At 31.5% G+C, this 15819-nt stretch overlaps 2 protein-coding genes across 3 annotated transcripts; both read left to right on the plus strand.

Annotated features, from left to right (window-relative positions):
- Window positions 1–1376: 1376 nt before the first annotated feature.
- On the plus strand, window positions 1377–3672 carry LOC126656134 (uncharacterized). Its single transcript, XM_050350619.2, has 3 exons — window positions 1377–1796; window positions 1933–2062; window positions 2958–3672. The coding sequence occupies exons 1-3, from the start codon at window positions 1422–1424 to the stop codon at window positions 3272–3274; spliced, it is 822 nt and encodes a 273-aa protein (XP_050206576.1). The 5' UTR covers window positions 1377–1421; the 3' UTR covers window positions 3275–3672.
- Window positions 3673–8652: 4980 nt separating this feature from the next.
- On the plus strand, window positions 8653–14872 carry LOC126656413 (mitogen-activated protein kinase kinase kinase 5). Of its 2 annotated transcripts, none has more exons than XM_050350982.2 (11): window positions 8653–9669; window positions 9931–10554; window positions 10638–10725; window positions 11036–11098; window positions 11195–11358; window positions 11466–11541; window positions 12379–12438; window positions 12520–12645; window positions 13442–13651; window positions 14045–14142; window positions 14255–14872. In XM_050350982.2, the coding sequence occupies exons 1-11, from the start codon at window positions 8990–8992 to the stop codon at window positions 14436–14438; spliced, it is 2373 nt and encodes a 790-aa protein (XP_050206939.1). In that variant the 5' UTR covers window positions 8653–8989; the 3' UTR covers window positions 14439–14872. The 2 variants fall into 2 exon arrangements, with proteins under 2 accessions (XP_050206939.1, XP_050206940.1); XM_050350983.2 differs by having other exon boundaries at window positions 14229–14440.
- Window positions 14873–15819: the final 947 nt, after the last annotated feature.

Raw genomic sequence — 15819 nt, forward strand, 5'->3', positions numbered from 1 at the left:
GATTTAATATAATTTTGTGGTGGTCGGTGTGAATATAATTATAGACTTAATGTAAAATCAAAATCAACTCAATGTCATTTAATACAAACTCAATGTAAACTTAATATAAACTCAATATAATTTAAATTAAACTAATCTAAAATAAATTTGTAGTGAACTTAATATAAATTCCATATATTAAAACATCAAAGATAATGTCTCCATCAAATTAGATTTTTTTCATGTAAAGTTAGACTTAAAAGCATTCATCTAATTGTGCTCAAATTGCTTCCAAATTCCAACCGTCATGAACCACACTATTTACTTGAATATGATATTTAGATATTAATTTGTTTCTTTTTCTAATTAAAAATTGAATTTATCAACAACCTTGCACATGTTAAGACTTTGAACAGTTTGTTCATTAACATTAGATAGTACAGACCCATGAGAAATAATGTCTAGTTCATGTACAAATTACTTCCAACATTCTACTTTATGAAGCTATTTTAACCATTCAAAGCATGACATCATAACTTTGAGTACAAACATTCATATTCAAATTGGTGAAAGAGTAGAAAATAACCAAAAGAAAATCTGAAAAAAAGACTAAAACCTAAACAATTAATTAGTAGTAGACCTCCAAAATAGTTAAACAGATTTATGAAGCTATTTATGCGAAACACTCTTGGTTCTTTTTATAATCTTCAATTCAAAAAATAGTCATTAGCAATTGAAATTACAAACAACTAATTTAACTTTTGTCTGTAAACTGTAAGACAACAATCAAAAATATATATAAAAAATTAGCAAGCCAAAAACAAGATCAGAAAAATCTTTATAAAGTGTTAAAAATTATAAACTGTATATACAATTATACAAGTAAATAATATGAAGGCAATTGTTGAAAAAGTCCATGTCTGCAATTCCTTATCGTCCACCATCAAACAGCACTGCAATCTCCAATTCAAGCTTTCTTTCCAATTTCTGTAAAACCTAAACGGTCGAATCGCCGCCGCCGATCGTCCTTATACAAGTAAATAATTCAAGCTCTCTTTCCTATTTTCTTATCGTCCTGGTCGGCGACGCAGAAGCAGGTCTTCGAGATGGCCGCGTTGAATTCTTACTGCAATTTCTTCTTCTCTGGTTCAGTGACAAGAAAGGGGCATAATTGTCCAGTTATACTATAAAAACAGCTAATATTGGATTATAAGAGATTTGCGTAAAGTTTTAACCTTTTTTGGGAGATTTCTGCTTATTATTTTTTGATGAGGTATAAATGTTAATGAAGTCCCATTTTGAGGGATTTGTGAAAATTACCCGTAATTAAACCCAAACTTTCGAGGCCCAAACAAAGCCCAAACAAACACATCCCAAAACCTTAAACCTCGAATCTAAAAACCCTCAAAATCTCCGCGAAGAAACCATTTCATATCAATCAGATGGCCAAGTGGTGGCGCGGCCTTAAAGCGGTGGTTCAATCACAACCACCACCGCCCTCTCTCCGCTCGCAGTCCTCACTGTACCACACAATCCAAGCCATCCCAAGAGAATGTACCGGCAGTCGAGTCGCCGCTCGTGATCGAGCCCAAGGTAGAATTCCGGCAGTAGTTTTCCCTCAAACATTACTCGATAAAAACCCTAACGGCCGATCTTTATCAAGAAAACAGTTATTAACTACCGAGAGAAAACAGATTCAGTCCATTCTTAAATCTGTTGGTCTCCCGTATTTTTGCTCTACTCCTTTACAGCTCCAGATCCGTGCCGGATCCGGGTCCTCGGTTTTTCTTGAATCCGGAAAGATTTTACCCATCAAGGTATCCTTTAGGTTTTGATTAAATGTACATTTTACTCCTTCAAGTTAATTTTGTGTACATTTTACCCACAAAGTTCAGGGGGCAGTTATTTAAGTGGTTTGATATTTTTGTAATAGATTGTGATATGTTGTTATAGGTACATAGAGATGAGGAGACTGGGAAGATTTTGAATTTGGTGTTTGTATGGGCTGATAATGGAACTGAGTTGAAAGTTGATGTGCCTGTTGTTTTGAAAGGAGAGGAGGATTGCCCGGGTCTTAAAAAAGGTACTATTTTTTTGGCATTTTCGACTTTGTTTTGATTGTTTTGTCGGATTTTTGATATTTTAATTGTGCAATCTGGGTATCAGTAATGGTTAGGGATGTTGGCTAGCTAAAGAAATACACTTTGATATGGTACTTAAGATTGTTAACTGAGAGCATTTAGTTGCGGAATTGAATACCTTTATCAAGCTTGATATTTGTATAGAAATATGTCTAATGTGTGATTAATATGCTGACTTTGCAATCATATGGTTTAGTAATCTAGGAATCTTTGATTGGCAAGTAAAGTAATTGGTAGAGTTTGTTGATTAGACCGGCGTTTGTGCAAGCAATTTTAGTGGTTTTAGAAGGCATTTTGATATAGCAATGGAAAGATTTAGGAAATTGTGATAGAGTTAAGGGTTTGGTGAGTTGAATTGCTGTTTGAATGTTGAGGTTTAGTGACCCATGCACTAAACTAGTGTTATATAAGAACGGCAGCTTGAGATTTAGCAGGCTAAGTGAAGAAAGAATGACTGTTTACAATGCAGTCCACATTATACTTCAACTTGAATGAGTAGTTTGTTATAGCTATGTTGGCATCAGGACTAGTAGTACTACTGTACTAAGGTATAAGATAACTAGTCAAGAGTTTTTTGCTGTGTTCTCTCTTCCATACACTCAAGTCTTATCTCTTCTTTCTCACGTCTGTTTTTTGTGTCTAAACTGTTAGCCAATATCACTAGAGCGTTTAAATTTGCCCCAAAGTCACACATATTCCCCCAAGGACTCTGGAACTTTTGGATTTTCTTCCCCTTAGGATACAGTAGCATAACCTTAATATGATTCTCGTTAGAAGCTCCAATTCATATTTAAATTCATTATATATGGCTCTCACTCCATCTTATTCCAAAAACAGGGGGACAATTGAGGAGAGTAAGAAATACTCTGAAATTTCTTTGTCCAGCAGAACACATTCCCCCAAAAATTGAGGTGGACTTGAGCAATCTAGATATTGGAGATAAAGTTTCCATGAGCGAAGTTGAGGTTCATCCATCAATGAAGCTTCTGAGTAAGAATGAGAACATGCCTATATGTAAGATTGTATCAACAGACTTGGAGATCCCAGAACCAAAACTAGAACCGGAAGCAGAACCACAAGTAGAAGCAGATGCCGAAGCGGAACCAAAACTAGAATCGGAAGCAGCAACAGAAACAGAACCTAAACAAACATAGTCAATGGGATCAGTGTCAATTAGTATTGAAACAGAGAAAGCATTGGAAGGCTAAAGTTCCAGTTGCTGATTTGAAAGTTTCAATTTGGGTGATCATTTTCTTCAGAGCATTATATGGCATGCGTGAATTTGTTTGAATGTTCGTCGCTAAGCCTCCATAACTTTATCAGGCAATTGAGAAAAGAAAGTTTATCTGAAATTATACATGTAGCAAGTGCAACATGTAGATTGAAATGGCTATCCACTGTGTTATTTTCTTTAAGTAGAGAATAAAATGTGGGCAAATGAAAATCTCCTGTAACATTCTGTTTGATCTGAAAACTGTTTTTTGATCTTCCAGCTAACAATTTGTGGGTAGTTTTTATGTATTCTCATAATTTCAAACTGTTCTTTGTTTGATTTTGTTTGTTTGTTTGTTATTTTGGTTCGGTTTGCATTAAAACTTAACTGAATTTTTTTTAATGTTAAAAATCGGACTGAATTGAAAAACTATTTTTTATGATATCAAATTGAATTGAACCAAATTAGCCGGTTAAGTTTGATTTAGTTTTTGCACACTCTTAGCTTCTAAAACCACCGAGCGATTAAAATCAACCCACAGATCGTTAATGTTGAAATTCGGTACGAGAGATCTATGTTAACATATGATCATGCCCGATTCGACTTTAAGTTAATCATATAATTGGATATTGAATAGTTAAAGCAAAAATGAAAATATGAATAAAAACAAAAATAAATTTCATAATTTAGTTCTCATTATAATTTATAAGCTTAAGATGGTGCAACTGTCAATTGCTTGTATTTAAAATACATTGACTAGATTAGCTTTTTAAAGCCTATGTGCTTAAATTGAGTTTTGTTTGGTAGTTGACCGTTGAATTGAATTGGAGCAATTAATTTAGAGCAGTTAGCTAACTGAAAACTGTTGTAACAAGAAGAATGAAGATGGAAGAATTCAAAGCAACGCCAAAGTCAAATTAAATTTAAACTGATTTCAACCTGGACTAAGTCTAAACTCCAAATTAAAGTCATTATGATGTATCACTTTTGGTCTTTATTGTCACATAGTAATGTACTATTAATTTAACTAATGTACGAATCAATAAATAATATACTATGCCTTTCTCGAAACAATTGTTCACTTTATTATTTTTTACAATTTAAAAATATACAATTAATGTTTTAACTTTTTATAAATTTATCTTTATTTTTCTACTATATTCTTATTAAATATTATGATTAATTCACCTTTTAGGGATACTGACAATAAATAATAAAATTTAAAACAAGATACAATAGGAGATTAATTTTAAAGATTATGATTTACTATAAATTGGCAAGTATTTGGTACAAAAGAAAAGATAAGTATTTTGAAACAAATGAGTATTAATTAACAAATTTTTTATTAGAATGAAGGCATCTATTTTTTTATTTTTTTTATATATTTTACTAAATTTATGGATTTTAAACTCATCGAATTTTAAAAATTTCACCATTTTAATCAACATAAAATCTATAAATTTATACGAATTACAAATAAAATAATAAAATAATTTTTTATTCATACAAATTATAAAATTTTAATATTTTTGTTTGGAGGGAAAATTTCAAATGATGATGTTCATATGATGATTCGTTTTAAGATCTTCATCTTATCAAATAATTAATTTTTCTTAATTCTATAAAATCTATGATTTTTTCATCTAAAATCTCTCAATTAAAACAAAACTGATTTATGTTGATTAATTAGTTTCATTCAATATCATATGTCACCCTATCGATAAAATATGTACAATTGTAGTGTGAATTCGGTTTTTCTTCATTTTTTTCTCAAAAGAATAATTTATATCTATACGATCAATAAATAATTGAAAAAGGAATATGTGATATGTAGTTATGATTGATGTTGAAATTTTATGCATTACTAAGTCATGATGTGAATGGCACTTTATTTTAAAATTTACGTCAATAATTGCAGATTCTTTAATATGTTTAAATTTTTATACATATTATTTATAGGAAAGAACAATATATAAATCTATAGCAATTAGATTTAAACAATATATCCTATTATTAGACTAAAAGTGACCGATATATTTAAGCTTTAATTAAGTAGTTTCTAACATGTCCAGCCATTGTTATTGAATTTTCCAGAAGAGTAATTAGTCTTAGATAATAAAAATATGAAATAGTAAGATATTTCATGGATTAAATATTAGAATTCATGTTTTATATGATTTACTTCTTATAAATGACATTGAGGAATTTGTATACTTAATGATGAATTTATAAACTAAAAGTAACTGATTTTTAAACTATCACCCACTATATATAAGGTTTTCTACAGATTAAATTTATCAAATTTAGAAAGAAAAAATAATAGGACTTGACCAAGAATAAGTAGGTATATAACTGATTTCTCATAACATAACAATGTATAAATTATAGTTTAAATTGTAACTGTATAAATTAGTAAAATAGGAATCAGTTTGTACATCAGTTTTGATTAGATAAGTCATTTCAATATTTTTCGGTTAATTTGGAAAAAGTGATATACTTATTTTGATCCCATTTTCTAAAATGCAATTGAAAACTGCAAATATGGTTATACCATCCTAAATTACTTATTAATTATATGAAGGGTTATTTAGTATCATAATACTAGTAATCAGAAAAAACTAAAATTAAGTTATTGATAATAATTAACACATTTTAACATCTAATGAGCTATAACTTAAACAATATAAGCGTTAGATAACATTATGCTAAAGTCGTGGGATCAAATGTTTCAAAAATGCTAAATTTTTTCCCTTTTGAAATGATAGAAAAAACACATTTGAGCACATATGACCTAACATAACTTAGTACTTAGTTGTTCTTTTTCTGTGAAAAATTTATTATCTCTTTTTAATGAAGGAGTTATCAAATGGTGATTGAATCGGATGATGTGAGTTCACGGGTGATGGGTGAAGTTTGATCGACGATTAACTGAAAACTGCACTTAATTAGTGAAACAATTAATAATTTATTTTTGTTTTCGTAAGTGAGATCTGTGAATCAGACAGCATGTTGTCTTTTCCATGTCAAGTTATCGGTTTAGTTTTTGAATTATCCCAATTTTTTTTTAAATATAGCTGTTTCATATTCGATTTAATGAATTGAAAAAAAAACATTAATACGTAGTTCGCCATTTTGAATAAATTGCGTTTTATATTTCATTTATGGCATAATACTATGATATGATTTGTATAAGTTAATTTCATTTTATTTTTTTGAGATATTGACAATGCAAATCCCATCATTTTAAATTTATAGCGATTTAATCCCATTGTTCAAGACGTTACAAAATAAATTCTAACGTTTTCCGTTTTTACATTTTGTAGCCCAAATCCGTTTTCCGATAATTTTGTCCCATTTTTTAGGGTACGTAATGTAAAAACACGAAATGTTAGGATTTTATTTGGAACATTTTTAAAACGTCAGGATTTAATATGCCAATACATGTAGCTAATGGCTTTCACGTATGTAAAATATTGTCGGAAAACAGTTTGAGCTACAAAATGCAAGACATAGAAAAATTTGGATTTATTTTACAACGTTTTAAACAATGAGATTAATTCGCTACAAAATTGAATTGTCTAAGATTTATTTTTTCAATGTTCCAAAATTATATTTTATAAATTCTATGAAATTAATTACATTTCATTAAATTGAAATCATAAATCTTTTTTATATAGAAATTAAAAAAAGTTGAGAACATATTTGAACTGAATTTACTTGTTGATTGAAAAAATGTCTTAAAATATACTCATTTTTATGATTTTTTTTAATTATATTTACTTTGTAAAATCGCCAATTTTGCATAAATCCCACCATTCACTTTCAATTGTACCCACAAGTATGGATATAATTGAAAGAAATCGTAAAAATGATTGCTTTTTAAGACATTTTGCCTTGTTAATTATACCTTTTTTAAAATTATTAAACTGCAAATAATTATCCTTAATTGTCTAAACCATTGTTTTAAAAATTAAACCTAAATAGAAACCGGTTCACGGTTTAATCGGGCTAATCACCAATTTAACTGTGTAAATAGAAAATAAGTGTATTTAAGTAATACTAGTTTCGCATTACGTGCTCTGCACGTGGCTCGTAACGTAACTCGTCAATAAATATATTAATAATTTTTTTATAATTATATCAATTTTTTTTTATAATTAATATCAAATTAGTTAAGAATTTTTATAAAAGTAGATATAAATTGGTTAAGAATTTTTATAAAAATAAGATAGAAATTTAAATAATATTATATTGACCAAATACAGTATTTTAATTTTGTAGTTCAATCAAACTAAAAGATAGGTATTCCTACTAATTTGGAGACAATTTAGTTATTTCTTACATACTAAATTGGAGATAATTTAGCTACCTATTCTAATTAGGACTTTAATTACAATAGTGATTAATTAAATAACTAATTAGTTAATGACTATAAAACCTTCATTTATTAGTAAACTGAAAAGGATTATTCAGTAAATTTGTCTGCCCCCCATCTGTGTTTTTATATATAGTATAGATGTATAATGTTTTTCAATTTTTTTCATTATTTAAAATTTTAGCACATATATAAAAATTTAGTTAGTAAGTAAATTAAAAATTAAGAGTAAAGGGTCATCCTAGTTCGCGAACATGTAATTCTAAGTTAGATAACTCGCTTTTAGTCATTTTGATCAATTAAGGACAATATTTTTTATTTTAAATCAATTAAAGCTTTTAGGTTAATGAAAAATAAAATTGAATTATTTTGATTCTGTTTGATAATTGGGAAGGTGCAGCGCTTGTGGAAGAAAATTCACGACCTGAACAGTTTGCTGTCTGGCGCTTATACCATTTGAGTTACAGCTCGTTGGTAGATTCTTAAACTTGCTCATATTCTAAATTTTGTCTGCAATCGATTTTAAAATAGAGAGTATTATCCTTAATTGATAAGTGAGTTATTTGCTTATGATTATAAATTTAGGAACTGAATTGACCACTCAAAATATTAATAAATGAAACACTCTACCTAATAATTCAATTGTTTCTAATTAATTTTTTCGATTCAAAGAGGTTGAAAGTAAATTTCGAGTTTTATAAAAAATGTTGTTGATTTTTGGTTGAACCAATCAATCCGGTTCGATTCTTAAAATATGGGTCTACTTTAAACACAACAACAAAATTCTGGAACATTTTTAATAAACTTTTGAAATCACCCATTATTAATTTATAAAATTAAAGAGGGGAAGAGAAGATAACAAAGATGGTTATTTAACTTATTTTGTTAAAAAATTAAACTTAAAAAACAAAAACACGACTGGTTCCATAAAAAAAAGTTAACAAATAACTAACCAAATTCCCCCGCAAAACAGTTACTAACTGATTTCTTTCTTCCTCAGTTTTCCCTCCCTTTCCTTTTCCTCTCCTCCCCTTCTCTCTCTAGAAAATAAAAACAAAAAAACAACAGAGAGAAAGGGAGGATTCTAGAGAGAGAAACAAAACCTTGACTCCATTTTTTTTCTTCTTGCAGTATTGAACAAGATTTTCTTTTCATTAAGAAGCTCTTCTGATCGATAATCATGGATTATAATTCCGTCAGGTGAACCGGAATTCACCATGTTCATGAGTAAATTCCGTGTTATTATAATTATTATTGTTATTATTCTTCAACATTTTCATTATGCGTTGGCTTCAGAACATTTCGTTTTCTAGTAATAATAACAGTAGTAATAATAATAATAATAATAATCAAAATTCGTCGTCGTCTTCGTCGCCGTCGTCGCCAAAACATGCTCTGTCGTCGTCAGTAGATTCTAATTTTTCTTCCAGCAAAGGTCATCATCATCAGCAACACCGGAGTTATTTACGACGCGGTGCCCTAGCTTTTCGGTTCGGCAACGCGGCTACTAGACACACGCGTCAAAAGAATATCCGTTATTTAACTGAAAATGACGTGTCCGCGACGGAGAAACAACAACAAAAACAAAACCAACAGCAGCAGCAGCAGCAACAATCTTCCTCCGTTTCTACCGCCGTGAAATCGTCGTCGTCGGCGGTTACTTCAGCTGATCAGGTGATTCAGCTGTCGCGGTCGCCGAGTTGTTCTTCATCCGTTGTGCCTCCTCGATTGTCGTGTTCGGTTCCTGTTCCTTTGCCGCTACCGTTGCCTATGCATTCGGCGTTAAATGGCGACGGTGACATGAGATTTCCGTCGCCTAAAGAGAAGGATAAAGATAAGGACAAGGAAAAAGATAAAGAGAAGGATCGTGACGGTGTTAGTTTACGAGACAGAAATAAAGAAAAAAATAATGACGTCGTTAACGGAGATGGAGTACCTTCAACAATTTCTCCGATCGACAGGTAATTTATTTTAGTTTTTATCAATTTCAATTTATTGCAATTAATTGTTAATTTTGCTGTAATTTATCAATTCTTATTTGATTATTACGTTAAAATTCGATTCTAGGGTTACAAAATTAGGTTATGGCGAAAATGATGTAGTTTAACGATAGTTGTGCGAATTGATATTCCTTTAACTTGATAATGAAAATAATGATGACTAGTTTTTGCAGGAAATGGATTAGGTTTTAATTGTTAACATGTTTGTGAAACATTTTGCAGTCTATTTGCCGGTCGAGAACGGAGGAAGATGGTGGATCCTCTAGATATAAGATCACCAAGGAAGGTGCATCCGGATTTTTGCGGGGATAATTATTATGGAGATAACTTCAAGATGAATGCTCCTACGAGGAGCGCGCCTACTAGTCCGTTTTCAAGTCCTATAGTTAGCCCTCAGAGATTAGCTACTGCAGCTGATTTGCTGCCTTATTATCAGATGATGGCTAAGAATCAAGTATGGTCTGCGCCAGAAATGGCGATGTTGGACATCCCCGGGCTTCCTCCTCCAGCTTTCTTTGATTACACCGCGTTTAGTACTGATACGTCTCCACTTCATAGCCCGCCAAGTATAAGTCCTCGCAGGAACAATCCAAAAAGTCCAACTGCTGCATCACCATTGAATGCCAAATTATCCATTGACACTACTTCGACAGCAGGGCGTGAAAGTAATGCTAATCTTGAAGTTCACCCATTACCGCTGCCTCCGGGAGCTTCCAGGTCTTCAGTATCATCGTCTGTTCCCCAAATTATTCCTAAAGCAGAGTCCTTTCCCATGAAAAGCCAGTGGCAGAAGGGAAAGCTCATTGGACGTGGTACTTTTGGCAGTGTTTACGTTGCCAGCAATAGGTACGAAATTCTGTTATTTTGCTTGCAGTTGGCTTCTTTTGGAGTGGTAAATGCTAATGATGAGAGTTTTTGGTTGCTAATAGGGAAACTGGAGCATTATGCGCAATGAAGGAAGTTAACATATTTCCAGAGGACCCAAAGTCTGCAGAATCTATAAAGCAATTAGAACAGGTTACTAAACACTTCCATAATGACTTTATTTGTGGATTCTGTCTTCCTCAACTCCTCTTCTTTAGATTAATAAAATGTGGCATATTATTCTTTGTTTTTGTCCTAAAGATTCTGCTATTGCTTTTAAATAGGCAGAGTATCATGTATAACCAATGTTGCCTTTGTTGGTTCTTGACATACATGTTTCCTTAAGCTGTATAGGTCTATTCTGTACATTTTCACTTTAGTTGACAATGCGTGCTTTTTGTTGCAGTTATGTATTTGGGTTTTCTGCCTTCATCTTTGTACTTACTTCCTTCATTTGTTTCAGGAAATTAAAGTTCTTAGCCAGCTGAAGCATCCGAACATTGTTCAGTATTACGGTAGTGAAATAGTAAGTACCTCGACTTGCCTCTTTATGCTCCTAAGCTTCGGTATGCAAAGCAAGTATCTTTACGACCTTGCTGAATGAATAATTTTATATATGCAGGTTGAAGACCACTTCTATATATATCTAGAGTATGTTCATCCTGGTTCAATCAATAAGTATGCCCGTGAACATTGTGGAGCCATAACAGAAAATGTTGTTCGTAGTTTTACTCGCCATATTCTATCTGGGTTAGCCTACTTGCATAGCATGAAAACAATACATAGGTATGGGAATAAGTATTTAAGCATTTGTTAAGAAATTGTTCTATTACTTTTTTTCTTGTTATTTCTTCTTTTTTTTGATTTATTTTTATTTTCCTGCTCTATAATAGAGACATAAAAGGGGCCAATTTGCTTGTTGATGCATCCGGAGTTGTTAAGCTTGCTGATTTTGGGATGTCAAAACATGTGAGTTCTTTTATAATTTTTCCAAGAAAGGCACGCTTACAATCATTTACATATAAGCTTGCTAGAAATACAAGTAATTGTTGGTAATTGCACTTTACTATCTTCTTCTGTAGCCTCCTTGAGTATTTCACTAAGCTACTTATTTCTTCTTTTAAATGTTTCTCTTTTCTGTTATTCAGTTCTATAAGATCTCTTAATTCTCCTTGTCATTTTCTTCAAAGAGCATTTACATTTTGGTCATGCCTCTGTTTTCATTTTATGCTTTGTGATTGTTCTTATACTGTTAAAGAAAAGAAGTCTACAAACTTGAAATTCTAGTTCAAGCATTTTTTTTATCATTAAGCCTATAATTGGAGATATTCTATTTTGCACAATTCAGCGAGCACAAATCAGAAATCTATGGCCTCTAGTACGCAAAAACAACAAGTGGTGTGATCTTCTCTCAGTAGCACAGCCATAGGTTCATCTGTTCCATACTGGCAGATAAAAATATAAGTGGGCTCTTGACTTTGAAGTTCTGGAACCTTTGCTAGGATTACCAATCCAGTAGTTCTTGCTTCTACTAACCTCAGTTTCAATAATAATAGAAATATGAATCATATTAAGTTCTGGAACCTTTGCTAGGATTACCAATCCAGTAGTTCTTGCTTCTACTAACCTCAGTTTCAATAATAATAGAAATATGAATCATATTAAAATGTAACAACCTTAGTTCATTTAAGCACGCATTAATTAATTCTTGTTCGTGCATAACTGACATTGTGATTTGTGATACTCAGCTATCCAACTATATGTTTCTCATAATGATAGTCTTCTAACAACTTTTATCTTTCTTAGCTTACTGGACAAGCAGCTGAACTTTCTTTGAAGGGAAGTCCATACTGGATGGCTCCTGAGGTACATTCTTGTTGCTACATCAATATATGATGGTTGCTAAACTTTATTATTCTAACAACTCTAGCTTTTTTGTTGTTGCAGCTTATGCAAGCTGTAATGCAGAAGGATACTAGTTCAGATCTTGCACTTGCTGTTGACATTTGGAGTCTGGGCTGTACTATTATTGAAATGTTCACAGGAAAACCTCCTTGGAGTGACTATGAAGGGGTAAGAACCAAATTTTTGTAGTGCCCTTTGTTTGTTATTACCTTAACTTGGCCTTGGAAATAAAACTTTTAATGCAACTGCAAAGAAGTGATTGGCGGATACCTGCATATTTATGTCTAAATATTTATATTGCTAAACTTAATTGGAATTTATAATTTTCTCGGCAAAGAAAGGAGAAGATAGATGGTATAGGATAATTAGAGAACCTCTGCAAGATTATTTGATATTTTGCAAAGCATTGCCCTGTGTGTTCTAGATAAACAGTACTTTTCAATGAGAGACTGCGTTTTGGAAGTTTGAGATAAGCATTGTTCATCCAATTGTCCGCTCATTTAGAAGTACGTTTGTTGCATGCCTTATTTGCTATTGAGGAGGAATTTCCATTGTAACTTTTGTTGCATTATATAGTTGAATTCCTTTAAATACCAGTATGATGACATAGATTAATGTTAATGAAGCTCCTCACTGCGTCATTCATTAAGTTTAAACTTCCTTCAGAAAGTAATTTTATTATAAACGTTTAGGTAGTCGATTTCCATAAGCCAGTGATTTTACTTTGTGATCTCTACCTAATGGTCTGTTAATCTACCGAATTCAAGCATGTCTTACTGTCTAGATTGCTATTTTAAACATGAATCTTTATTCGTCTATAACAAACTAGTGTGAACTGTAAAATGTTCGTGGTGGTAGAGAGATTAAAATCCATGCCTTTGTGACTTGCTCTGAGTTTGATGCAAAACATTGCTGAAATTTTCCGTAACACTAACTGATTATTTAAATTAATTTTCACTCGCAGGCTGCAGCCATGTTTAAAGTTCTTAAGGATATCCCCCCAATACCTGAAACATTATCATCTGATGGTAAGGATTTTCTGCGTTGCTGCTTCCGTCGAAATCCTGCAGACAGGCCATCGGCAAGCATGCTACTAGAACATCGTTGGTTGAGAAACTTACAACAATTAGATTTTCCATCTTCTACTCTGTCAAACAACGGAATAAAATTTGTGGTAAGATCCATTGCACTTAAACTTTTTTCCATTTCCCTTTCCAAAATTTATTAGATTACAATTTTCCGAGGTTACTGAACTATACGTCTTTTACAGAACGGTTAGCAATATCATTCAGTTGGTAACTGAACTTTCATTTTTACATCAACAAGAACAAGAGGTTTCTATAATAACTCAGGCTAATAGTCGCTTATGTGGCAACATAAAAGTTGGATAACCACACAATTTTACATTGCCACATAAGCAATTATTGGTTTGAATTGCTACACTAACCTCCCATTGATATAAAATATTGAACAATGGTAACCATTCTATAGTTCAATAACCCGTAAAAACTTTTAACCCTAAATTTATTTTTATTAGTTTTTGTAATACTTCATATTGCATTGTCAGGATTTATCACATAGTCCACATCCGTCAGAAATTAAGTTCGATCAGATGTCAATACTACCTAGCTCACAAAATGCAAAGGGGAAGGTGACTTCCGACAGGTAACAGTTACTTTTCGGCATTACCCTCAGTGAAATTAAATATAAGCATTATCGAGTTAGTAATTGTTATTCTTGCATGGCTTCAGCTTCATGCATTATTCTTTTTCTTCAGCGAGAATGCCAAACGATGTTATCACGAAACTTCCAACTTAACGGTTATGGTAGCAGCCCCTTGTTATTCTCCCCGTTCTATTCTCGAGGTTCATCCCGTTTCATCTCCTCCAGGTCATAGCATAACATCTTCATCTATACCAATCCTAAGTAAGCCTGGTGCTAAAAATAAACGTAATACCTGACGGAATTAACTAGAAGAACCTCGAACTCCGCTTGTATTCTTCAGCTTTATCGAAGAAAAATGAGTTAATTCACCATATATAGGCAAGTAGATACCCGGCGGCTATAGGAGGTTGAATCCTTGTCATAAGAATGACTTCTGAAGTTAAGAAAAGAGAAATTAATACATTCTGAAGCAGAGACTACAGAAGCAGGTTTTGTATATTATTTATATACTAATTTAGAGCTTCAGAAATCACGGAAGTTCCTTTGTATGTGTAAAAAAAATATCCAAGATTTTATTCTTGCCTCCATCTTTATGGAGTCGAAAAATGTATTTGTAGATTTTAGAAAAACTAAAAAAAAAAAAGACTCAAAAATCACAGATATATACATACTTAAGAGAAGTTCCATTTAGGTTCTATAGTTTATACTTTGAAATTGGCATTTACAGTAACCAGTTTAGTCTGAAATTTAAAGTTTGAGGCATTTTGAAACTTGATTAGTGAATGGTATGCTTATTTATGAGAATGGAGCTAGAAATTCATTTCAATAAGTAAATGTGCATATTTGTATTATTCCATTCCATTTGATTGTTTGCTTACACTACTTGAGGTATTGGGTCAACAATAGGGCTCAGCAAAAACTAGACCTGGCCATCGTGTCATAAACGGATCGAGTTTGTCGAGTTTGTCGAGACACAAACATGCTACATTTAATAAACATGTTCGATATATAAAATTCAAACACAACATGTTTGTTATATGGATTACACGACATGTATAAACATGTTTCTTATATATATATATATATATATATATATATATATATATATATATATATATGTATATATATGTTGATGAGTCGATCGGTTTTAATGACTCATTTAAATCTATTTAATTATTTGAATAATATATATATATATGTATATATATGTTGATGAGTGGATCGGTTTTAATGACTCATTTAAATCTATTTAATTATTTGAATAATATATAAACATTAATAGAGTTCTTACTATCTATTAAAATAAATAACACTAAAGTTACTTATAATATTAATACAAACATAATTAAGAATTTAATTATATTTCAAATAAATAATATTTAACCGTACTTAAACGAGTTAGGCGTGTATAATCCGTTTACACATGAAATTAATTGTATCATAATTGAATTGATCCGTTTCTGAAAATATATTTACATCAAACTCAAATTTATTTAGTTTCATGTCGTGCCAAGTTGAGGGGGTGAATTGATCCTTTGTCCTACACGTAACCAACCATTACTTATTATGAGCTGAAAGAAGTGTAAACTATTGTTGCCCTCCATTTTAATAGCTCAAAGTGGAAAAACCACCAAAAATGAACAAGAGAATATGAAGATGAGTGAAAGTTGTTTACCT

Source organism: Mercurialis annua, linkage group LG7 (genome assembly GCF_937616625.2).
Source record: "Mercurialis annua linkage group LG7, ddMerAnnu1.2, whole genome shotgun sequence".
NCBI lineage: Eukaryota > Viridiplantae > Streptophyta > Magnoliopsida > Malpighiales > Euphorbiaceae > Mercurialis > Mercurialis annua.

Excerpts from the sequence above, each read along its gene's own strand:
- LOC126656413 (XM_050350982.2), top strand. The coding sequence starts at position 8,990 with ATGCGTTGGCTTCAGAACATTTCGTTTTCTAGTAATAATAACAGTAGT. Across the intron at positions 9,670-9,930 it reads ACAATTTCTCCGATCGACAG|TCTATTTGCCGGTCGAGAAC; the intron begins GTAATTTATTTT and ends AACATTTTGCAG. Across the intron at positions 12,439-12,519 it reads CATACTGGATGGCTCCTGAG|CTTATGCAAGCTGTAATGCA; the intron begins GTACATTCTTGT and ends TTGTTGTTGCAG.
- LOC126656134 (XM_050350619.2), top strand. The coding sequence starts at position 1,422 with ATGGCCAAGTGGTGGCGCGGCCTTAAAGCGGTGGTTCAATCACAACCA. Across the intron at positions 1,797-1,932 it reads GAAAGATTTTACCCATCAAG|GTACATAGAGATGAGGAGAC; the intron begins GTATCCTTTAGG and ends ATGTTGTTATAG. Across the intron at positions 2,063-2,957 it reads TTGCCCGGGTCTTAAAAAAG|GGGGACAATTGAGGAGAGTA; the intron begins GTACTATTTTTT and ends TTCCAAAAACAG.